The 25,223-nt window shown below is 38.3% G+C and overlaps 1 protein-coding gene and 1 non-coding gene across 2 annotated transcripts; both read left to right on the top strand.

Annotated features, from left to right (window-relative positions):
- Nucleotides 1–367: 367 nt before the first annotated feature.
- Nucleotides 368–895, top strand: LOC122095331 (tRNA-specific adenosine deaminase 2-like). The gene has a single exon (XM_042665784.1). The coding sequence runs from the start codon at nt 395–397 to the stop codon at nt 893–895; it is 501 nt and encodes a 166-aa protein (XP_042521718.1). The 5' UTR covers nt 368–394.
- A 22,844-nt stretch (nt 896–23,739) lies between these two features.
- Nucleotides 23,740–23,846, top strand: LOC122095363. Its single transcript, XR_006145110.1, has one exon. It is a non-coding gene; the product is annotated as a U6 spliceosomal RNA (small nuclear RNA).
- Nucleotides 23,847–25,223: the final 1,377 nt, after the last annotated feature.

The raw sequence follows: 25,223 nt of genomic DNA, 5'->3' as shown, positions 1-25,223 counted from the left end.
AACATCAAACAACTATGGATTAATGGGATAAGAATAGCAAAGAAAAAAATTGGCAAACCAGAAATTATTAGATGTAGGGAGAAATGTGGGGAAAAATAGAATTATAGGGTGGTGGCGAGGTAAGATAAGAGTGAATTTAACCAAGGCCTAATCTCAGAGAGGGAAATGGATTGGACAGAATGATAGGAGAGACATTAAGAAAAAAAAACCCAGAAAATATAGAAAAACAAAAATTTAAATTTAAAAAGATAAATACTTGGTTCCCGGCCCGGAAGGCCCGCGGGTCAGAGCTGTGCGTTAACCCGGCTGGATGGAGGCGGAGGCGTTGGCCGCGTCCATGCCAGCCCCGGGCGTCTCGACCGCCGTGTCTTTGGCCCTGGAGACGGCACGGTGGATGGAGGAAGCGATGCACATGGCCAACGACGCCCTTGAAAATACCGAAGTACCTGTTGGCTGTCTTATGTTCTACAACAATGAAATCGTGGGGAAGGGAAGAAATGAAGTGAATCAAACCAAAAATGCTACTCGACATGCAGAAATGGTGGCCATTGATCAAGTCCTAGATTGGTGTCAACGAATTGGCCAGAGTCCTTCTGCTGTGTTTGAACATACCGTGTTGTATGTCACTGTGGAACCCTGCATTATGTGTGCAGCTGCTCTCGGCCTGATGAAAATCCCGCTGGTCATCTACGGCAGTCAGAATGAACGATTTGGTGGCTGTGGCTCCGTTCTAAATGTTGCCTCTGCTGACTTACCAAATACGGGAAAACCATTTCAGTGCATCCCTGGATATCGGGCTGAGGAAGCTGTGGAACTGTTAAAGGCCTTCTACAAGCAAGAAAATCCTTATGCACCAAAATCAAAAGTTCGGAAGAAGGAATTTCAGAAATCCTGAACTTGTAATAAAAGACGAAAGCCCCATGGTGACCTGGATAGAATCCCCAGCCTGAAAAGCTGCTGGCATGGAGGGAGCATATATTATGTGTTGTTTGTTATTCTCCGGGAAGACAGAGAATAACATTTGCACTCTTAAGGGAACAAATTAGTGCTTCTTAAAAGGCTGACAATTGTAAACAACTATTAGCTTCTCCACAGCTGAAAGAACATTTTTATGAAGGGGGGAAAAAACTAAAGTTTGAGGTTTTAGGAATTAGCAAACAGTACATGTCTTTAAGCCACAGCTTCAATCCATTCCAGCTGAGTGCAGGCTGGGATTTCAGTGTCCATCCACACCCCATCACCTGCACTCATTTGGAATAGAAAGCCATGGTCACGTGTGTCCTTTACAACTGGGTTTTTGGAGGTGGAGTTGGATTTTCATTCTTTATAGCTGTTGTGGTCTCCCAGTGTATTGGCTGCGTGAGTGTGAGTGTGTTTGTGTGTGTGTTGGCTTTAGGGCTTGAACTCAACATGTTGTTACTCTCTGGCTTTTTTGCTCAAACTTGGGTCACACCTCCAGTCCTAGCTTTATGTTGGTTAATTGCAGATGAGTCTCACGGACTTTTCCCCCCAGCCTGGCTTCAAACTGTGACCCTCAGATCTCAGCATTTTTTAGTCGCTAGGATTACAGGTGTTAGCCATCAGTGCTGGGCAAGTCTGGCTTTTTTCTACATTGTATATTATTTGTATACACTGTATACATGTGATTGTGAAATCTATTGATTTTATTAAATACATAGAAAAAATGTTTTTAAACAAGTGCCTAAGGGTCATTTAAAAATTGTACCATGTTGCTATAATAGAATCTTAAGATATTTCTGTTTTTAAGGGGCAAAGTATTAAAGGACAATAACATAAATAAGACAGTTCTTTGGTTCCCTGAACCAAAACAGGGTCTTCTGCCTCAGCAAGATTATATTCTCACAAGGATGGATGAAAAAAATGTAGTTATATACTGGAGGGTGAAGAGTTCCAACAACAGTTGGTCATAGTGATACACATCTGTAACCCCATCACTTGGAAGGGAGAGGGAGTTCAACAAGACACTGTCAAAGCAAAAAGTTACAGCGAAATTAAAAAGGAACAAGGTGAAGAAGAATGCCCACTGGTGTGAATGCCAGTTGCAAAATTAAGTAGCATGATACATTTAATCAGAAATCAGCTGTTCCTCATTTGAAAATACAGGTTATAATTGTTAAATTTAATACCTAAAATTTGAAACTGCACAGGAAAGAATATCCACAACAAAACTTTCAGTGTTACTGGGTGCAAGAAGTGTCCTGACGTTTGGCAGAGCTACCCCAGCTGCAGTATACGTCTCTTCCCAGAAGGGGGCCTCAGCGTTCCACCAGAAGCCTAGTGCCAGGCCCCAGAGGACCGCTCCTCAGATGGGTTCATTTCTTCAGTGGATTCATTTCCTTGATACAAAGCATCTGTATTTGTTGCTTCTGCCATTTGAGCGATGTCTCCAACTTGTTTGTTTTGAATTACTTTACAGACTGGAATGAAATTGTGGTGGAAGTATTTTTATATTGCTGAGAATAGCAGCTAATCACAGTTACATGCTTCGAAGGACTTATAATTGTTTGGTTTTGCATGTGGTGTTTTTAACGGCATTTGAGACATTTTATGAGGAAGGACATGCATGGTTTCAAATCTACAACAATGATGCATGCACCTTCAATTTTAACTACTCTAACATTTGTCTTCTCATTAAATGTTAGTGCCATGAAAAAAAAAGATAAATACTTAAAAATTATGTAAGTTTATAGATGATATTGAGAGAAGAAAAGGATAGGATGAGAAGAAGGGAGGGATAGAAAGGAGACACGAAAAACACAAGACCACAGTAAAACTCCAAGACTACACTATAGCTACCGGCACGACTATGTTTATTGCAGCATTATTTACCATAGCTAAAATAGGGAACCAACCCAGATGTCCCTCAGTAGATAAATGGATAAAGAAAATGTGGTATATATACACAATGGAATTCTATGCCTCCATCAGAAAGAAGGACATTGCCCCATTTGTTCAGAAAGGGAAAGACTTGGAAAAAATTATATTAAGTGAAGTAAGCCAGGCCCAAGGTAAAATAGGTCCCATGGTCTCCCTTATTTGCAACAACTAGTATAAGTCTGAGTCAAGCAGAAAAGATCAGATAAATTAACGTTAGGGGAATGAACCCCAAGATAAGTATTCAAAAGTTTTTTTTTCCTTTCATGCAATTGTTTCTATCATATTTATAAGATGATTTCTATGTTTCTTTGTATGTCCCTTCCCTACGGTATAACCCGTGCTTTCACTGTATTTGATGTTGGTATGATTTGTGGAGGGGAAGGGGAAAAAATCATTTAACTAGGGATACAGGTGGACCCATTGCAACAAAGAGATGTACAAATCATTATGTCAACAAAAGAACTTTACAACTTTGGTGGGTGGTGGGGGGAAGTTCGGGTAGGAGGATGGTGGAGTATGGCAAGGGATAGAAGGGGAAACAAAGAGGAGGCAACAATTCTTGATAAGAAAGGTATTCGTTACCTTGCCCATGTAATTTTAACTCCTCTGTATGCATTCTCACAATTAAAAAAAAACAAGAAAAAATGGAAAAAGCAAAAATATGAAACACTTAAAAATTATGTAAGTTTATAGATGATCTTGAGAGAAGAAAAGAATAGGATGAGAGAAAGGGAGGGATAGAAAGGAGATACGAAAAACTGAAAACTAAAAATTCTCAAAATTTGTTACTTGAAAATTATATAGGTATAAAGAGAAAATGCTGCTATTGAACAAGTTAAGCCAAGGAGGTGGGGGGGAAGATGGCAGAGGAGAAGCTGGAGGCTAAACAAGCTCTCCCATAGAAAGCAGTTTTAGAGTTCCAGTGAACAGTCCTAAGCCAGAGAATCACACCAAGTGTGCCATCACAGGACAGAGAGTTAGGCCAGCTAAGGAAAATCAAGGCAAATAGAGAGATCTGAGCTCTTGCCAGCAGCCGCCACAGATGCGACACAGTTTTTGCAGCCCCCAAGAAGGTGGATAACATGGCAGGAAATCCCAATTACCTCTCAGTCCTATCTCTTAACATTAACGGACTTAACTCTCCAATTAAGCGACACAGACTGTCTAATTGGATTAAAAAACAAGATCCTTCTATCTGCTGCCTTCAGGAGTCACATCTCCTGCCCATAAAAACAAACACATTTTCAATGTTAAAGGCTGGAGCAATATCTACCATGCAAACGGCCCCCATAAACAGGAGGGAGTTGCAATCCTAATAGATGAATTTGACTTCAAATTAAAATTCGTGAGAAGAGATAAAGAAGGTCGCTACATACTAATTAACGGATCTCTCCTTCAGGAGAATACAATTCTAAATATCTATTCACCAAACAATGGAGCACTCAAATTTATCCAAGAAACACTACTTTCCCTCAAATCCCACATAGATCCAAAGACATTAATTGTTGGAGATTTTAACACACCACTCTCCCCACTAGATAGATCAACTCGGCAAAAACTCAACAGAGAAACCGCAGATTTAAACAGCTGCATTGATCAACTAGATTTTACAGACATCTATCGAACATTTCACCCAGCAGCATCAGAATACACGTTTTTCTCAGTAGCACATGGAACATTTTCTAAAATAGACCACATTTTAGGCCACAAAGCAAAACTGTCTAAATTCAGAAACATTGAAGTTATATCTTGCATTCTCTCAGACCACAAGGGAATAAAATTAGAACTCAACACCAAAAGCCACCAAAGAAAGTCTGGTAACACATGGAGGCTGAACAACACACTGCTGAATCACGAGTGGGTCATTGAGATTAGAAAGGGAATTCAAATGTTCATGCTATTCAACAAAAATGAGCACACAAATTACCAGCTCCTCTGGGACACAGACAAGGCAGTACTCAGAGGCAAGTTTATAGCTCTAAGCTCCTATATCAACAAATATGAGAGATCTGAAACCAACAATTTAATGACACATCTAAACCTCCTTGAAAAAGAGCAGCAAGATAAGGCCCAATACAATAGACAGCGAGAAATAATTAAAATTAAATCAGAATTAAATGAATTAGAATCCAAAACAACTATAGAAACAATCAACAAAACCAAGAGATGGTTCCTCAAGAAAATTAACAAAATTGACAAACTTTTAGCAAATCTCAGGAGAAAAAGAAGAGATCACACCCAAGTAAATAAACTCAGAGATGAGAATGGAAACATCAACCTTAAGAAACAACCAAGATTCAGAACATTATAAGGGAATACTTCTCAAAACTGTATGCTAATAAGTTTGAGAACTTGGCAGAAATGCACCTTATCCTAGCAAATATTGACATGCCAAAACTAAACCAAGATGAGTTAAACCATCTTAACAGGCCCATATCAAGCATTGAAATACAAAGAGCAATAAGAGATCTCCCAGCTAAGAAAGTCCAAGACCAGATGGTTTTACAGCGGAATTTTACAAGGCCTTCAAAGCAGAGCTCACACCAATACTCCTCCAACTCTTCAATGAAATTGAAAGAGAAATTTCACTACCGAAAACATTCTATGAAGCCATCATAACCCTCATCCCAAAATCAGGCAGGGACTCATCAAAGAAAGAGAACTATAGACCCATTTCTTTGATGAACATTGATGCCAAACTTCTCAACAAAATTTTGGCCAATCTACTTCAACAATTCACCCAAAAAATCATACAACACGATCAAACAGGATTCATTTCAGGGTGCAAACTGGTACAATATATGCAAATCAATTAATATTATTCATCACATCAACAGGAGCAAGAATAAGAACCACATGGTTATTTCAATATATGAAGTAAAAGCATTCGACAAGATGCAACACCCCTTTATGATGAAGGTTCTGGAAAAATTAGGAATCCATGGAACATTCCTCAATACAATAAAGGCTGTTTATGACAAACCTACAGCCACCATTATAATTAATGGTGAAAAACTAAAGCCATTTCCTCTTAACTCAAGAACAAGACAAGGATGTCCACTCTCTCCACTTCTCTTCAATCTAGTATTATAATGCCTAGCTACAGCAATAAGACAAGATGCGAACATAAAGGGGATCCAAATAGGGAAAGAAGAAATAAAACTCTCCCTCTTCGCAGATGACATGATCTTGTATTTAAAGAATCCCATATACTCCACTCCTAAATTACTCAAGCTGATTCAAAACTTTGGCAAAGTAGCAGGGTATAAAATTAACCCCCCAAAATCAATGGCTTTTTTGTATGCCAACAATGAGAAAAGTGTGGTTGAAATTAGGAAAGGAACTCCATTTATAATAGCCCCACAAAAAATAAAATACCTAGGAATTAACTTACCCAAAGAAGTGAAGGACCTCTATGATGAAAACTTAAAAATCTTGAAAAAGGAAATCAACACAGAACTTTGAAAATGGCAAACCCTCCCATGCTCCTGGATTGGAAAGATTAACATCGTGAAAATGGCAATACTTCCCAAGGCTCTCTCCAAATTCAATGTGATATCTATCAAAATTCCAACCTCATTCCTCAAGGAAATATAAGAGGCAATTCAAAAATTCATATGGAACAATAAAAGACCCTGAATAGCAAAAACGCTCCTCAACGGAAAGAACACTGCTGGAGGAATATCAATACCAAATTTCAAACTCTACTATAAAGCCATAGAAATCAAAACAGCTTGCTACTCGCATAAGAACAGACCTCAGGAACAATGGAATAGAATTGAAAACTCAGAAATGAACCTACAGACCTGTAGCCATCTAATCTTCGATAAGGGAGCTAAAATAATAGAATGGAAGAAAGACAGCCTCTTCAGTAAATGGTGCTGGTGAAATTGGTTAACTACTTGTAGAAAACTGAAGCTAGATCCTTATATATCACCCTGCACCAGAATCAACTCCAAAGTTCAAAGACCTCGGAGTCAATCAGACACTCTGTAAACATTACAGGATGGAATAGGAGAAACCCTAGGTCTCCTTGGAGCAGGCCGAAATTTTCTTAATAGAGACCAGGAAAAACAACAAATCAAAGAAAGGTTGGACAAATGGGATTTCATGAAGTTCCAGAGCATCTGCATGGCAAAGTACATAACTGGCAAGATCAATAGAAAGCCCACAGATTGGGAGAAGATCTTCACTAGCCATACAACGGACAAGGGTCTCATATCTAAAATATACTAGGAACTCAAAAAATTAAATCCCCCAACAACAAATCCTCAAAGAAACAACTGCCCAATAAATAAGTGGGCTAAAGACTTAAAGAGAAACTTCTCTGAAGAAGAAAGAAGGATGGCCAATAGACACATGAAGAAATGCTCAACCTCCCTAGCCATAAAGGAAATGCAAATCAAAACAACATTGAGATACCACCTCAGTCCAGTTAGAATGGCAAAAATCAAGAACTCTAAAAACAACAGATGCTGGAGGGGGATGTGGACAGAAGGGAACCTTACTTCATTGTTGGTGCGAGTGTAAACCTTTTCAACCACTTTGAAAAGCAGTATGGAGGTTTCTCAAAAGACTTCACATAGAGCTCCCCTATGACCCAGCAATCCCACTTTGGGGCATTTACCCAAATGTTTACAAACAAGACCACACTAAAGCTACCAGCACAGCTATGTTTATTGCAGCATTATTTACCATAGCTAAGATATGGAACCAACCCAGAAGCCCGTCAGTAGATGAATGGATCAAGAAAATGTGGTATATATACACAATGGAATTCTATGCCTCCATCAGAAAGAATGACATTTCCCCATTTGTTAAGAAATGGAAAGGCTTGGAAAAAATTATATTAAGTGAAGTAAGCCAAGCCCAAAGACACATAGGTCCCATGGTTTCCCTCATTTGCAATATCTAGTATAGGTATGAGTCAAGCAGAAAAGGTCAGATAATATAATGTTAGGAAAATGAACCCTTAGATAGGTATTTAAATTTTTTTTTCTTTCATGCATTTGTTTCTAACACATTTATAAGATTATTTCTTTGTTTCTTTGTATGTCCCTCCCCCACAGTATAACCCCTGCTTTCACTATATTTGATGAATGTATAATTTGTGGAGGAGATGGGGAAAAACAAGTCATTTAAGGATACAGGTGGACCGGTTGCAACAATGAGAAGTACAAGTTGTCATGTTGAAAAAGAACTTTACAACTTTTGTGTGGGCGGGGGGGTGGGGGGGAAGATTGGGTGGGGGGCCGGGGGAGGCTGGGAAGGGATGAGAAGGGTAAACAAAGGAGGAGTCTGCAATGCTTGATAAGAAATGTACTCATTATCTTGTCCATGTAATTTTAACCCCTCTTTACAGTATGTTCACAAAAAATAAAAATAAAATAATTTAAAATAATTTAATCCTAAGAGATTGTGAATTGAGTAATAAATTGCTGCATAAAGTGTGTACACAATGGGGGATAAGGTCTAATAATCGACGATGGGTAAATATATGAGGATGATCAGAACAGCAATTAATTCTCACCAAAAAGAAAGAGAAAAAATTGAAAAGATAAAAATAAAAAGGACCAAAAGATCAGAAGAGATAAAACACACACACACATGCACACACACACACACACACATACACACACACACATATCGATAATAAAAATTATGAAAGGAAGAAAAGATTAATAGAAAACAATTTTTGAAAAATTAAGAAAAGGTACAAAGAAGAGTTCTTTGATTTTTTTGAGGGGGGTGGGGAAGGGGGTAGAATGGGAAGATCCTGCATCTCCCCCGTGTCCATAACCAATCTCTTGGTGGAGTCTCTGGTCTGCTTGTGGTGTTTGTTTTTTCTGTGGGTTGATTAGTTTCTTAAGTGAGTTTGAGCAGGCAGTAAAATGCTCTGCATTACCCAGGATTTTGTGATCCTCCTCCCATTCTACTTCAGTGGGAGGGAGATCTGCTTTGAGTATCACGAAAGAGGGAGATGGCTGTTTCCTCTAGTTTGGAGATGCTGTTTTTAGGCTAGGTTCTGGGTAAAGTTGAGGTCTTTCAGCAAACAGTAGCTTTTCCCTGAGGGAATAGCTCCTGGGACACTCACAGAGCCCATCCTGGGGCCATTCTCAGGTTTTTGATTACTGAATTTCAATTGATTGTCTATGCTGCTGTATGGAGGGGCAGCATCTGGCTCAGTTTACCCAGAGAAGAAAGTCACTCCTCCAATGGTGAGGCTTCCTTGCCTGGGCTGGTTGACTTTCCTTTGGGGGGAACTGAGCCAGGCAGTTCAAGTCAGGTTCCTGTGACCTCCTAAATGACTCTTGTTTTCTTCCAAGGCCTGAGTTAGAGATAGCTGTTCAAATGGTCCTTTTTTAATATCAAAGATGGAGATCTCTGATGGTGGTGGCAGGGAGGGGTGGCCTTCCCTCCTCTGCTCCCTTAGAGTGAGGTTGTCAGGCTTCTACCCACTCCGGAGTCTTTGGTCCTGGGTTGTGTCTGGCCTGCGATCTGCCGGATGAAGATATCTGCTCCTCCTCAGTTCTTACTGGTGTTGAGTAAAATCTGCTTGCCTGCCACATCTGGCATCTTTTCCCAAGACTCTCTGTGCTATAGGTATGGAGGCTATGGCCACCGCTGCTGCTGCTGCAGCCACTACAGTTGCGGCTACCAGCAAGTGCTCAGATTTGTCTCCTTGCTTTGATTTTCCCTCTCTGGCCACTCTCTGTACTCTGATGGAACATTTGGTGTGGTTCTCTAGCCTAGGACTGTTCACTTGATCACTAAAACTGCTTTGTATGCCAGAAATTGTTTAGCCTCCAGCTTCTCCTCCGCCATATTCATCTGAACATATTTTTTGCCTCTTATTGAAGTGTATCTGATATTTTCATGTAGGGTTCTCCAAATATAATATTAATTCATTCATTTCATTAGGACAATTTCGGTCGATTTATTATCCATTATAATAATGAGAGCATGCTGTGTCAGACTCCTATCAATATGACAAAATACTTCATAAAATTAATTAAAAGGAGGAAAGTTTTATCTTGGCTTCTGATTTTATACATTTCAATTTACATTTCTTATCCTCATTGCTCAGGAACATGTGATGGCCTTTTTGTATTCATGGAAGCCAGGAAGTAAAGAAGAGGAGGAATGGGAGTGGGAAAGGGAGAAAAAGGATGAGAGGAAGAGGGAGAGGGAGAAGGAAAAGGAGAAGGAGAAGTAAAAGAAGGAAGAGGAAGAAAGGACTTTGATCTTAACATCCTCTTTGATTTCAAGTTCTGAGTGACCTAATCTCTTCAACTATGCCCACTTGAAAGGGTTCACCTCTTTATGGCAATGTAGTGAAAGCTAATTATTAATCACAATCCTTTATGATTTCAGATTTAATTTCTAGTGTAGTGGGTAGATCTTTCTATACAGTTGTGATAACTTCTGTTTCTAAATATCAGAGATGCTATTTGGCATAGCAGTGATTTGGTTATACCATTACTGGAGAGATGAATGAAATATTTTGAATGCAAATACATTTTATTTAGCAGATGCAGAAGCTTCAAGAGTTTTCATGTTGTGATCTTCAAAAATGACTATTTCATCTAACTCATAATGACATGAATTTTTCATAATTTTATAGCATTTCCATTCAAGTATTTATTATTTATAATGAGGTTCTTTCCTTCAAGTTGAAGGAAAAACAATCATTTATCTTAATTATTCTATAGAGTGTAGGTATAATATGAATTTCTTACCATTCAAAAATAACTTATATTCAAGTCTATAGGAATAATTGGATAAGTGATGGAATATCTTGCTTTAGTTACCTTATACTGAGATTGATTCAATTTGTAAAAATAACCGCTGACATAAAATAAATGAAATTCACTGTTTCTGTAAAAGGACTAGGTAATCAAATATCAGAAATATATGACCAGTAACAGATTTTTAAATAATCAAAAAATGTATGAAGCTACATTTTTGTGTCAAAAACTTTTAGGTTAAAAAGAAGAGAAAATCATGTGACCACATTAGATAATATTTAATTTAATGAAAAATTGCTTCATTCAGCCTGATAGAGCCTATTGCCTTTAGCTTACATGAGAAATTTGATTAATGATCCCTTTTTTGCTATTGAATAATAGAGTAATTCAATTTGTCCAAAGATTCTGTCATTTAAATCTTTGAGTGCATATTTTTTCAAAAAATTGAAAACTTTTTCACAGTACAGGTTCAGGTTTAATAACTAAATAAATATCTATGTTATTTGTTAAATTGATCCTCTAGCATTCAAATAATATGAAATTTATTGTATTCTTGGATATATGAAATCTGTGATACATATGGGTGTCTAAGCTTGTAATCCTGGCTACTTAGGAGGCTGGAGTTCAAAGCCAGCCTTGGCAAGAAAGTTTGTGAGACACATCTCAATTAATCACACACACATCACAACACCCACACACACCTGCACACACACACACACACACACACACACACACACACACACACACACACAAAGCCAGAAATAGAATTGTGGCTCAAATGATAGAGCAATATCCTTGAGGGAAATAAAAACAACTAGGGGACAGGTCTTGAGTTAAAATCACAGGAACAACACACAAACACACACACAATATATGTCTAAATGCTTATTTTAGTTTGAAGAAATAAACAATATCAGGAACAGTAATATTTGTTACACATCTTGCAACATTTGTGAAGTTGTTTTTAGTACAATATGTCTTAAGATATAATATAGGTCATTAAAATTAATATCAATCTAGTTAATATTTATAATTACTCATAACACCTTAGAGTACAGCAGTTCGTATTTTTCTATAAACATAAAAAATATTCTGAGTAAAAGAAAGAAAAGAAGATTGGAAGAATAATAGAAAGAGAGAAAGGAAAAAAGAAAGAAAGAAGAAAAAGGGAAGAAAGGAAAGAAGAAGGAAAGAGAGAAAGAGAGAGAGGTAGGGATGTAGTGAAGGAAGGAGGAAGGACAGAAGAAAGGAAGGATGGAAAATAGGAAGGAAGGAAGGAAGGAGGGAATGAAGGAACAAAGGAAGGAAGGGTGGGAGAAAGGAAGGGACAAACAATTTAATTTATAAAATCTATTTAGCCCAACATAAACTTCATGTAATTAATCCTTTAGTAAGTTCAAGTTTGCAATTTTCACTTCTTTGTATGTTCTCTATGCATGAATGAAACCAACAAATGAAGGATCATATATAACCAGGTGAATATGTTTGTATCTGTAATAATATGTATGCAAATCTTTTTCTTATTTTCTATACATCATGAAATAACTATTTGCATACCATTTACACTTAGTTATAAATATTCTAAAAACTGATTAAACCAAAGGATGTCAATATATTATATAATATGCATACAAGTATTTATAGTGCTATTAATATTACAGTCTTCATGCTATATTAATTATAAAAATTTTATTATATATTTTATCACAGAATTTAGCATCCTCTGATTTTGGTGTCTGTTTGAGTCCTACAAGCAAGCCATGATTTAAATCAAAGGAGATCTGTATTTGTTGGCTCAATCGAATATTTCTGAAAGCGATTAACTCATCAGAGCTTGTTCAAATACATCAGAAGGGCCGTAGATAGGCTGTACCACGTTTACATGATTACCTATGATGTGATTCAAGAGCCACTGAACAATCATACTTCACTTTGCCATCACGCTAATTATTCCCATTGCAAGAGGAATCATTCACATAAGTCACATGATATAAACTTGTCCTTAAGTTATTATTTCTATGAAATAATATCCAAAGGATACACTACACTGAGTTAAAGAAAAAATTGCAAAGTGTATTGGACGTTGTAACTCCTTTCATATGCACATGTGGAAATTCTATTCCCCCGGCTGGTGACATTAGAATCAACCTTTCAGAGATGGCATTACAATAATGATCCTGATAAAAGAAGCCCAATATAACTACTCTGCCATATGAATGTCCAGCAAATAGATTGTGATGAACCAGAAAGTGGACCCCCAAAAGACAAGGAATTGCTTTGAACAAGCATTTTTATAATCAATGCTTAAGCTTCTAGCATATGGGTAATAAAATTCTGTTGTTTTTAAGCCACTTACTTTGAAGTATTCTCTTATAACAGCCCAATTGCTGACAAAAGGCAAAGCAGTTTTGAGTTAATATCACAAATTATGATAAAAAAAAGACAGATGCATAGTAAAGGAGACCCATCTCAGCCATTCAGAGATTAGAAATGTGGAGAAATAACCTCATTTATGTAGGTTAAACATGGAAGAGAGAATGTGGTTAGCCCAAAGCCAAATGCCAAAAGCAGAGAAATTTAACAAAATACCATGAAGTTGAAACAAGTCTTAAAAGGGAGATCTGGGCTTAAAGGGAGTAGGGCACTTCTGCCCTAATGGAAATGGTGGACTAATACAGTCATATCACTCAATGTACATATGTGAGAATATAAGTAGGATACTTGAAGGGATAGGTGGTGTTGGGGTAAGGGAAGGAAGAAAAGTGGAAAGATTTCAATGTTCCAGATGTATTGTACATTGAAATGCACATATACTCTATTAAACACTGACATGATGAAGCGAAACCCCTTTGCACAACTTGATAAAGATTAAAACAAATTTGAAGTTTTAATATTAAGAGACAAAAATCATAAACGTTTAGAAATAAATAAGAGGATAGCATTGACATATTGTTATGGCTTGTGTTTCTTTCAACATACAAAAATTTATGTGTCAAGTCTGCTGCAAATGTAAATTTTATTTTGCCAATTCTTTTTGCAAATTGCTTAAAATATAGAGAACCAAATTCCACAACCCCTTCACTTCCAATAAAAAAAATCTTATAGACCTTTCGGTTTCTCAGTTGTTTCTAAATATCTTAAAGTGATGCATTGGAACCAATTTCATTCTACATTTAATTTTAATTTTTAAAACACTAAATTCTTCTAAAATCCTCTCACTCGGACATAGGTATGGATAGATAACTGACGTGGGCAGAATCAGAATTATTCAGAAGGCTGTAAATGGATGCTTATCTAATTTTCTCTCTTCTTGATCATAGAAAACAGACTGCCCTTGTTAGGAAAATGAGGGAGAATGGAAAAGAAATAGGCCGAACTCCATCATCAACAGGTGAGGACGGTTTATTGATGAACAGCTAGGGGCACAGCCCTTCCAGCGGGTTTGGAGGTTGTGTGAGGGAGCTGGGACAGGATCGGGTTTTTATAGGAAGTCTGAGCAAGGAGGTAGAGGTTAATGGAAAGCCCCTAGCTCAAAGAAGGTGTGGGCCCACAATGGGATGTTTACAGCTGGGTTAGGTGGATTGCCCTGCCTGCACTTCAAAGGAGTTCACATATACCTGGGTTTTGCCTGCAGTCTATATGGGCCTAGGATAGTAGGGTGGGGGTCAATCCTTCATATTCCATCTTCAGATACATAAAAGGATAGGGCCAAGAGGGGAGAGGCAAGTTCTTCATATAGGATCTTTGGATACATAAAAAGAACTGGGCTGATAGAGGATTAACATGGAGTTATGAGAACAAAGCAGATTACAATCATTTTGAAACCTGGAGTATAAAAGGTGGAGTATAAAAAGGGGTCTTTTCTTGCTGCCTTCAGCTGGCATGGGGGTGTCGAGGAGTCACTGGGGCTGGGGTCTTCAGGTCCATGTCTGTGCTCGGTCCAAGGCAGTGTAAGCAAAGCCTCTGGTTGCCTGCAGTAATAGGATGGCCTTGACATGGTCCCAGGTCTTGAGTCAGGGCTATTATCCTGTTAGAGAGAAACTTGAAAATGCTGAGATCAAGCAAAAGGCTGACTGGTTGATATGAGTTACATAGGAAAACACACCCAGGGCACAAACCAGAAAAGTTTCATTTGGATCATGAGCCCATAGCCAGTCAGAAACTAGGGCTGGATTGGAGTAGTTAAGGTAAAGGGCCTGGTGAGAGACTTTGATCATTTCCTATAAATAGCTGGTAACAAAGGCAAGAATGTAAATTCTTGTCCAGTTAGAAGTTAGACAGATATGGACATTATATGGACAGGCTTCTCAACTTGTTTCTATTGACCTCCTGGCTCTGGTTAATTTTGAAAGGACAGGCACCAAGTGGGTGATGTGACATCATCTCCTCTTATACTTTTCCGCCTTGTCCTGGAATCTAGCTGCTTGTGGCTAGGATATGGGCTTTGAACTCAAGGCCTGAGCACTTTCCCTGAGCACTTCTGCTCAAGGCTAGCATCCTACCACTTTGAGTCACAGGGCCACATTTAGCATTTGGATGGTTAATTTTTGAGCCAGCTTCCAGCCTAGTTCTTTGCTGGTTGTATAGGAATAGAGTCTCAGGGATTTTTTGCCTGGGCTGGCTTTGAATTGCAATCTTTGCCACAAAAACACTTTATAATTTCCAATCAAAGTAACAAGGAGATCAGTGGGAACAAGTAGAGCTTATGTGCACCCTGTCAAAAATTGATCAACAAATACTTGCCAGAACTCTGCAATGACACAACTCAATAGCTAGGATGAGGGTTTGAGTATAGCTTGGCTGCCTGGGAAACCTTATAACCAAAGTGTGTAAGAGGCTCTCCTGGCCTATACATGTATTAATAGCATAACAACATAGCTGGCTTTTTCAGGTCAGGCTGGGTAAGGTTTATAGAGAGTGTCCCACAAGAGTCTAGTTTTTGTAAATCTAAAGGAGTCTTTTACCAAGAATCAGCTGTGTGTGATCGAGTCAGGCAGGAGTCCAGTATACCATGGAGGCGGTAGCATGCTTCAGGCAGGATCTTGGCTAGACTGCATCCCTCGGATGAATGGTTAATTACTTACAACATTATACACAGACTGGCTAAAGACACTTGACTTTAGATGGATATAGAGAATAACATGCTAGTTTTAATGTTAAATCACAGCCAATAATTACATACAAACTTTACTCATAAGCTGTCTTTTAAGGCATACTCATACCATCTCCTACATACTCGAACTCTCTGAGGACAGAAACAGATATGTGGAACAAACATTTTAAGACAATTCTTACCTCCTTACTGGTGTTTTTCATCACAGCTGGTTAGTAGATGAGCTGGGTCTCATTCCTTTTACTACTACCCTTGATAAAAATGTTTTTTTTTTAACAAACAGCACATTTGATAGGAAATATCTGTATCAAGAAATAAAAGAAGATAACTTTTTACACAGGTTTTATGTATTATAATAAGATTATGCTGAACAGGTTCACACACTTATACTTAAACCAAAGTTTTAAGGTGCACTTAAGTTTTTAAAAAAATGAAAACCAACCATATGGGTTTTTTTTAATTCCAGTGGCAAAGTGATATTGTTTTGCCCAATATGATAAAAACACGTGCCAATGTCAGAAAAGTATGCAATACCAAACAATATGCAAGGCAAATTTTGACAAACAGAATTTCCACCCTTAAACAAACATTAATAACAAGAGCAGAAAACCTTTAAATCGATTTTGGTGATGAGGCATATTATATGATTTAAATATTTTAACCCCTAGAAGAGTGAAGAGGAGAGTGGAGTAAGGTTGGTGGAAGAGTGGAGGTTGTAGAAAAATCCATTATGTGGTCTTTGCCTCTTTCTAGCTGTCAGCTTCCAGGGCATGTAGAGAGAATTGGGGGAGAGGGTGGCTGAACAGCCACTGTAAGGAGAAGAAATAACACTTTTAACATGAAGACATTTAAAGGGATGATGTGGCATAATGAAGGTGCTGAAAAGTGAGTGTTTGAGTGAGTGGATAGAGAGAGTTATTGGAAGATGTGAGAGGGAGGGATTTCTCTTCTGCAGTCTCCTAGAGAAGAAATTAAGAATAAAGATTTTGATGTGAGTGGACTCAGGAAAGAGAAAAGGATTGGATTATTGTCTAAGTCCAAAAAGAAAAAGAACTGGTTTGTTTCTTTCTTTCTTTTTTTTTTTTTGGTCGTTTCAATTTTATTTTATTGCAAGGGTTATGTACTGAGGGGTTACATTTGCAAAGTAAGGTGATGAGTACATTTCTTGCCAAACATTGTTTCCTCCTCCCTCATGTTCTCCCACTTTCCTGCCCCTCCATTCCCCTGCCCCCACCGAGTTGGAAGGTTCATTTCCAGCATAGTGTTTTGTGAGTACTGTTATGTCATTGGTTCACTCTTTGTCTTTTGTCTCATCATTTTGTTGTTCCCCTTCCCTTTCCCAAATCAGATAAACATACATACAAGATGCATGGCACCAAAATAAAATACAGTGACAACAGCGTGTTATTATTCCAAATGCCATTTCACAATAATCAAAGAATTCAAAAGGATTGCCACACAAAGGAGGATTTTGAGGTCAAAAACTGCATCATTCTTATAAAATGAATGTCCCTATACTTGAAAAAATTGCTGAAAACAGGAGCTATTTTTGCACATAATTATCACCATTACTGATGCTTTTTCTTCACAAGGGCATTTGGTGGATCCCAGTTTTTCTGACATGACACAAGAAAGTATTTCGAATCTTGTCAAGGGCACCATCTTCCTCTTTGTAACCACACTTGGCATTTTAGGGAACATCATTGTTTTTGTGAATTTTGTATGTAGTTTTTGGAGAGGTGCTCAGAAGAAATCTATACACCTTATTCTGGTTTGTTTCTTTTAGGGGGGATTTCAGTGTGATAAAGGGAGAGAGACGTAAAAGAGAGAGGCTGTCCTCAGTGTTTTTGACAGCCATACACTTTCAGTGACAGGTTAATGAAAGTTCCAGAGCAGAGGCCTATTTATTTAGGGTCTGGAAGGGAAGAAGGTGTATTAGCCATAGAACAGGATTGAGAAGTGTATAAGTATGGAGGGGTTTGTGTAGAGGGATTTTTAACAGGGCTGTTAGCTTGTTGTTTTATCTTTTTGTTTTTCTTTTTTTTGGTCCGGTCATGGAGCCTGAACTCTGGGGTTGGGAATTGTCCCTCAGCTCTTCAGCTCAAGGCTAGTGCTCTACCACTTGAGCCACAGTGCCACTTCCGGCTTTTTTTTTTTTTTTGCTTATTTGGTGCTGAGGAGTTGAACTCAGGGCCTCAGGCATGCAAGGGAAGCACTGTACCACTGAGCCACCTTCCCAGCCCTTGCTGTTTTATCTTTGGAGGCCTATGACCATCCTCACCTTGTGTCAGCTACACAGGTAGGCAGACAGGAAAGCACAGGGACAGGGGTGAGCAGAAGGAGTTTGCTTGACACAGGCAGACAGTCTTAGCCTAGATAAGCTGGACCAACTGCAAATAACAAGAGTGCAGTTAGAAGGGCAAGGAAAGAGAAAAGGATCTTTGGTGCCAGAGGTCATCAAAGAAAAGAGAGAGTGAGAGAGAAAGGGAGAGGGGGAGAGAAAAGGGGTGAGAGACAGATTGAGCTGCTACAAGATGAGGAGTTACTTTTTAGAGGAGATAGGAGAATCATGGCAGAGAAAGGCTTGGTGAGCAAGGCTGGAGAGTGGGTAGGGGGAACTCTGGAGTGGAGGTCAGAGAAGGACTTGGTGAACAGAACAGAATAAGCAGAGTGGGGGTTTTCTGGAGCAGAGGTAGAGGAGGGCTTATGTATAGGGGACCTGGGACTCCCCACCGTTTTGTTGGAGAATTGTTTAAATCACTAAGAGGAAAACCTAAGGTTCCGAATTTAGGCCAGTGCTGGCCATGATAATGAGACCAGATTTTGGAAGAAAAACACGTCAGATTATTTTTTTACTGTAAATCAGTCAGCCCAGTTCCTTAAGATTAGACCACAGTCATACCAATGGGGTGTCTCTGGGAGACAATTTGGAAAATTTGGTAGGACTACTGAGTCTGTCCCGTTGTTCCAGGCATCCCTGGTGTTTTGGGAAGGCAGATGGACATATCCAAGTAATTAGGATAGAGCATCCCCAAAGATCCTAATTACAGGGGGCCATGGTGTCAGGAAAAGAGACACTCCTGGAGTCTCCTGGATTCCCACAGACAGGAAGGAAGGAAGGAAGGGAATCCTGGATTCCTGGGGTCCGTTTCATTGCACCTCCATCACAGACTGGGCTGGTAATCTTGTACTGAGGCTTTTACATGGTGAGTGAAGTTGACCAAAAGGCAAAGACCCTCCAGCCTGGAGATAAGAGTCCAGGAACAGAGTAAAAGAGAAAGAATAGGGGGAGAGACCTTTTCTGGGTTTATGCAGGTGGCCAATAATACCTCAAGCCACAGCAGGGTTGCTGTCCACTGCTTGCACTGTTTACAAAGGCAAAGATCAAGAGGTCTTTCATGTGGCTGTTTAGCCCAAAGTAAGCTCTGAGGGCTCTGTCCTCCCAGTGGAGAAAGGCCTTGGAAAGAGGAGGAAGGTAGCAGAAAGCCTCCATGAGGGGTGGCAAGGAGGGGTGTGGCCCCTGGGCAGAGGGCACCCAGTCCTCCAGGGTGTCAGAACCATATGTTAGGAAAATGGAGGAGAATGGAAAAGGAATAGGCTGAACTATATCATCAACAGGTGAGGACTGTTTATTGAGGCACAATGAGGGGCACCATCCTTCCAGTGCATTGGGAGGTTGTGTGAGGGAGCTGGGATAGGATCTGGGTTTTTATAGGAGGTCTGAACAAGGAGGTAGAAGTTAATGAAAAGCCCCTAAGTCAAGGAAGGTGGGGAACTTTCAGTTTGGCCCACAATGGGCTTACGTGGATTTCCCTGCACTTCCAAGGAGGTCACACATACCTGGGATTTTGCCTGGAGTCTGTATGGGCCTGGGACAATAGCGTGGTGGGGAGGGCAGGTCAATCCTTCAGTCCTAATTGGAAAAAGTTATCCTTACCAGCTTTTCTGCATATAACATTCCATAAACATTTTCTTATTAGAGGATTATACAAGATTAGCTATAAATTGATTGATAATGACTGAGCTTGACAGAAAGGTGAGGGAAATCTCTCTACACTTCAGTGAGGTTCTGACTTGTGTTTCACAAGGTGTTATGAAAGCTCTCTATGAGAAATCTAACAGATGCATTTCTAAAAAGTCCTTGCGTGCTTACACTTTCTGATAATGTCTCAACTCAAGTACTTCTTCTTGAAGATCCACACCATTCAATGATGCTGTATTAGATCCTTGTTACATTTTACAGATAGCTCATGGTGATGAAATTTGGGTTTTTCATAATTGCTCTTCCAATTCCATCCACAATATGCAGACAAAAATTATCTGAAAAATTTGTATCCGTTGATAGTGCATATACTTTTCCACTACAAATATAAAATGTAGTAAAATTTTTAATAGCAATCATACTGCACTAGGTTGTGGGCAGATTCTAATGTAAATAATATACTGTGTTTATGTAGAGAATTTGAGCATCCAAAATTTTAATATGCCTATGGTCCTAAAACCAGTACCTTACTGATATTGGGTGACAAATACTTCATATAAGTATAGAAGAAGTTTTCTTCATATTTTTAAATATATTTTTGTAAATATCATATACAGAGGGGTTACAGTTACATAAGTAAGGTAATGAGTACGTTTTTTATTGAGCATTGTTACCCCCTCCTTTGATTTTCCCCTACCATCCCTTCCCTGCACACCTCCTCAACTCCCCACTTTACCCCCGTCTGATATTGTCTTGTACATCCCATTGCTACAGTGGGTCAACCTGTATCCTTTCCTTGTATCTTAAATGAAGAAATGCTGGCTTGATTTATGGTTATTCTACTTGTGTAGACACACCTATAGTCACTCACCAAGTCCAAAAGCACATAAGTGAAATGCACATCATCTTTTGTCAGTTGGTATAATTGTATTGTGCACATTTATTGACAGGTTACAAATTATTTTCAATTTTTAATACATTAAAAAACTTTCTTTTTTTTTAATTTCTTGGCCAGGAAATGGAAGACTTCAGTCAGCATTTCTAACTTTAGACTTTTCACATGGGTTGGTTAAGTGTTGACCTGAGGTCCAGTCTTCTGAGGCCTCATTCATCTGCTTAGGAATTGATGGTAGTTGGATGTGAGGGCGATCTGCTGCGACATCTGTCACCCCATTGATCGCCAGGGTTGATTCGGCTGCTCTTGCTGGCTAGGTGGGTGTCCCCTTCCTCCCTCACCGCTACATGTGTGTCCCTCCCGAAACTGTGCACTCGGTCGAGGAGGACGACCATCCCCAATAGAGGAGGATCGGTCTTAGGTCAAGGATATACGGGTAGCTGAGCTCCCCTGCTAGAACCTCCAAACAAGCTCTCAAGGAATTGATGGTAGCTTTTGTAAAAAAGCTCAAGGAAGGATGTCATTTAAAGCCTTATAACCTTATTTTTTACCAGGATATTCTTCTGCTTTGGTTTTTGAAACTGTCTACAAGAGCAAGAATTCCATGGGGAGCAAGGAGACACCATAAGACCTTTACTTACTGAGATTTCTGAGTGATTTGTTATCACTTATACGGCATGTTGCAAGTCGATTCTGGCAAAAACTACCAATTTTAGGAGATAAGATGAGTGGAAAAAAAACTCTTAGAGACAAAGACATCTTCAACATATTCGGTTCCAAGCATTCCATCTAAGGCATATTCAACAATTAGTGAAACTTGTGTTGGCTGTATCTATGTGTCTTTCTCCATGTGTGCATGTACACATGTGTATATGTATGTGTATATTTGTGTGTATAGTAACATCCATGTGTACATATATAAGGGCATATACACACATATATGCAAATATAAATAAATATAAATATATAAATATATGTGTATATATATCAGCTGTTCAGTGATTTAATCTAGAGTTCCCAGCACATTGCCATTCTCACAAAGTGTACATGATAAACTGCTCTGAGGATCTGTGCTCATTTCCCCCATTACCTTGTTTTTCATCCCTGTGAACAACTTCAGCCTACTTTCCCTAGGATAGCTTTGTTTTGGTTACTGACTGATAATAAAAGAAAAACATTCTTTGTAAAAGAAAAAGAACTTTTAGGTCACAAATGGATGCCTATGAGATAAAATTATAATAGAAATAAAAGTGAAAAGGAATTCCTAGATCTATTGTTTTGCCATTTAGAATGGCAAAGAATAATATCACGTTACTCTTATAACTTTTAAAGAGTGCAAGGGTAACTGATGGTCCCTATCATGTTCCCACAAAACCAGTGGATCCTGAAGGATAATAGTAGACCAGCAGAAATTCTAAATAGCAGACATGGAACATGAAAGAGAAAGAGAGAAAATGAGAGAGAGAGAAAGAGAGAGAGAAATATCATAATACTGGAAGTGCATAACAGATAAACAAGAGCTGTATGAGAACCTTCATACTGCTATCTTTAGACTCTCCATGTACATTTGAAGGTATTTGATGTCTGATAATCCATCAATATAAAAATATAAAGTAATTTTGATAAAAATTAAAGATTACTCAGAAGAAATTATAAATGCAAAAACAGTCTTCACAGAAGCAAACTCTCAGAGATATTTCATGACTTTGAAAAGGATGAAGTGGCTGAAGTTAGTATAAATTTAGAAGTATGACAATTCACAAAAACATAAAAAGATATTCATGTATTTCATTATATAACCCAAAGCAGAAAGTAAATGTTGTTCAGATGATTTTTAAAAGAACAGTCTCTCCGGTTCTTGGAAGGTGGCTCAGTGTTAGAGTGCTTGCCTTGCATGCATGAGGCCCTTGGTTTGATTCCTCAGCACCATATAAGGAGAAAAAGACAGATGTGTTGCTGTGGCTCAAGTGGTAGCACTCGACTTGAGCTGAGGGACGGCACCCAGGACCCAGAGTTAAACCAACAAAAACCAAACCAAAAAACTAAACAAAACACAGTCTCTCACTTTTGTGGCCTCAACTCTGTAAAACCACTGCTTCAGCTAAAGGCTAAGATTTTATGTGTGGACATTCATCAACACTCCTGATTCAGACTCTAATTGAGAAAATTTTTAATCAATATTTTTTTCTTAATTTTGATCGCTGTGAATTCACATGCACCTATAAAAAATGGTCATCCCAGTAACATTTTCAAAATACCTCATAATGACGACTTAAAAAAAATTGTATTATATTGCAAAAAAGAAAACAATGCAAAAAATAAAGAAAACCAATAATTAAATATTAATGATTAATAAATTAAAAGCCAAATACCAGTATTTCCAATATTTGATGTATACTACATATTAGATTTTACAATTTGCTCATATTCCTGTACATTTAAAACTCGCTAAGATTATGATGTTCAACAAGAATTTTATAAGCTATGAGTACCCTTTAAATTTACACTGTAAGATAACTTTTTATGTCTCACTCATCACTGATACATGGCTTATATAATCATTTGTTCCTTGCTAACATATAAAGAAAAGAAGCCCTAAAGTTTCAACAGAAATTGTGTAGTTAAAGTCTTATCTCTTTGCTCTGTTTCTTTACACAAAGACTTTGCAACTTCTCATTAATAAATTTTCTATAAACTCTGAAATGTACATACTTAGTAATATATGTCAGCTACCATAAATCTTAAATACTTTATGGAAAAGTTTTATGACCTGACAGTCTTAATTTTCGCATATATAAGCAGGTTCCCAAAATTAAACATATTTAAAACATTAAAACTTTTAACACACCTTAACACTTGCTGCAGTGTTCATTATGAGAGGTGCCCTGTATAGAATAATTGAATTCCTCCTCCTACACATCTCTTGAACAACAAACATCTGGACTCATTTTGTTTTTGTCATATCAATCTTGACTTTATTCTTAAATGTGTGCTTATGTAACAAATATCTGGTTCTAAAATTTCACAATTCTTTTGAACTTGCTTTTTGTTGAATTATCTAGTTTAAAAAAATCAATTCCACTTTATATATAAAAAATGTTCTGTGCTCAATTCGGCAGCACATACACTAAAATTGGAACAATACAGAGAAGATTAGCATGGCCCCTGCACAAGGATGACAACCAAATTCGTGAAGCGTTCCACAACAACAGATGCTGGAGGGCATGTGACCAGAAGGGAACCCTACTATATTCTTGGTGGGAGTGTAAACTTGTTCACGCACTTGGAAAGCAGTATGGATGTTCCTCAAAGGGTTACACATAGAGCTCCTCTATGACCCAGCAATCCCACTTTTGTGCATTCACCCAAATGATCACTAACAAGGCCATTCTAAAACTACCAGCACAACTATGTTTATTGCAACATTATTTACCATAGCTTAGATATGGAACCAACCCCGATGCCCCACAATAGATTAATGGATCAAGAAAACATTGTGTGTGTGTGTGTGTGTGTGTGTGTGTGTGTGTGTGTGTGTGTGTGTGTGATGGAATTCTATCATCCATCAGAAAGAATGACATTGCCCAATTTGTTAGAAAATGGAAAGACTTGGAAAAATTTATATTAACTGAAATAGGCCAAGTCCAAAGAAACATAGGTCCCATGGTATCCCTTATTTGCAATAAGTTATATATGACTGGGAAAAGCAGAAAAGGTCAAAAGCTATGTGCATATGACTAGATAAGGTGATGTTAAACTAAATGAACCCAAGCTAGGGACACAAGTGTGTGTTTTTCCTTTCTTGCTGTTGTTTCTAATGCACTTATAATGTACTATGAGATTTTTTTTTTAATTTGGTCGTCCCACACGGTATAACCCCTGTTTTCAGTGTATTTGGTGTTGATGCACCTGCATCTTTTATATATACTTCTCTAATTTGGAGAGGGAAAGGGAAAAACCAAAATGCTCAAATAGAGATACTGTTTGACCCATTATAACAATGAGTTACCCAAGACACTATGTTGAAATACTAACTTTACAATTTAGGCAGGGTGGGGGGGGGTGAAGTGTGTACTTGTAGAGGTGTAAGGGAGAGGTAGTTGGGGAAAAACAAAGGGGGAGGTAACAATGTTAGATAAGAAATATACTCATTACTTTGCTCATGTAACTGTAACCCCTCTGTACAGTATTTTTACAATAAAAAACGTTTAAAAATGATGGAAGAGTTTATTTCCATTATTTTAACCATATAATATCATTAAACAAGAAATTAATGCAAAATACTGACCTGAAGATATTTTGAATAAGTGTATGTGTGTGTGTGTGTGTGTGTGCGGGTGTGTGCGTGTGCATGTGTGTGCATGCATGCATCTTGGCATGCCCAGAGTTTGAACTCAGAGCTTCAAGGATTTGCAAGGCCTTTCCTCTCTAGCTTTGTGAGCTATTATATGAGCTACATCTCCATTCCTGGACCTTTGCTAGTTCATTTAAATTTTTGAAAAATAATATTTTGATTTTTTTTTGCCTTAATTGGCTTCCAACTCCTATCCACAGATCCCATGCTCCTTTGTAGATATGCCGGGTAGA

Source organism: Dipodomys spectabilis, unplaced genomic scaffold (assembly GCF_019054845.1).
Source record: "Dipodomys spectabilis isolate Male_0828 unplaced genomic scaffold, ASM1905484v1 ptg000344l, whole genome shotgun sequence".
Classification (NCBI taxonomy): Eukaryota; Metazoa; Chordata; class Mammalia; order Rodentia; family Heteromyidae; genus Dipodomys; species Dipodomys spectabilis.
The sequence above is the reverse complement of the archived record's forward strand: the minus strand, read 5'-3'. Positions and strand labels throughout refer to the sequence as shown.

Coding starts and splice junctions, on each gene's coding strand:
- LOC122095331 (XM_042665784.1), top strand. CDS start 395: ATGGAGGAAGCGATGCACATGGCCAACGACGCCCTTGAAAATACCGAA.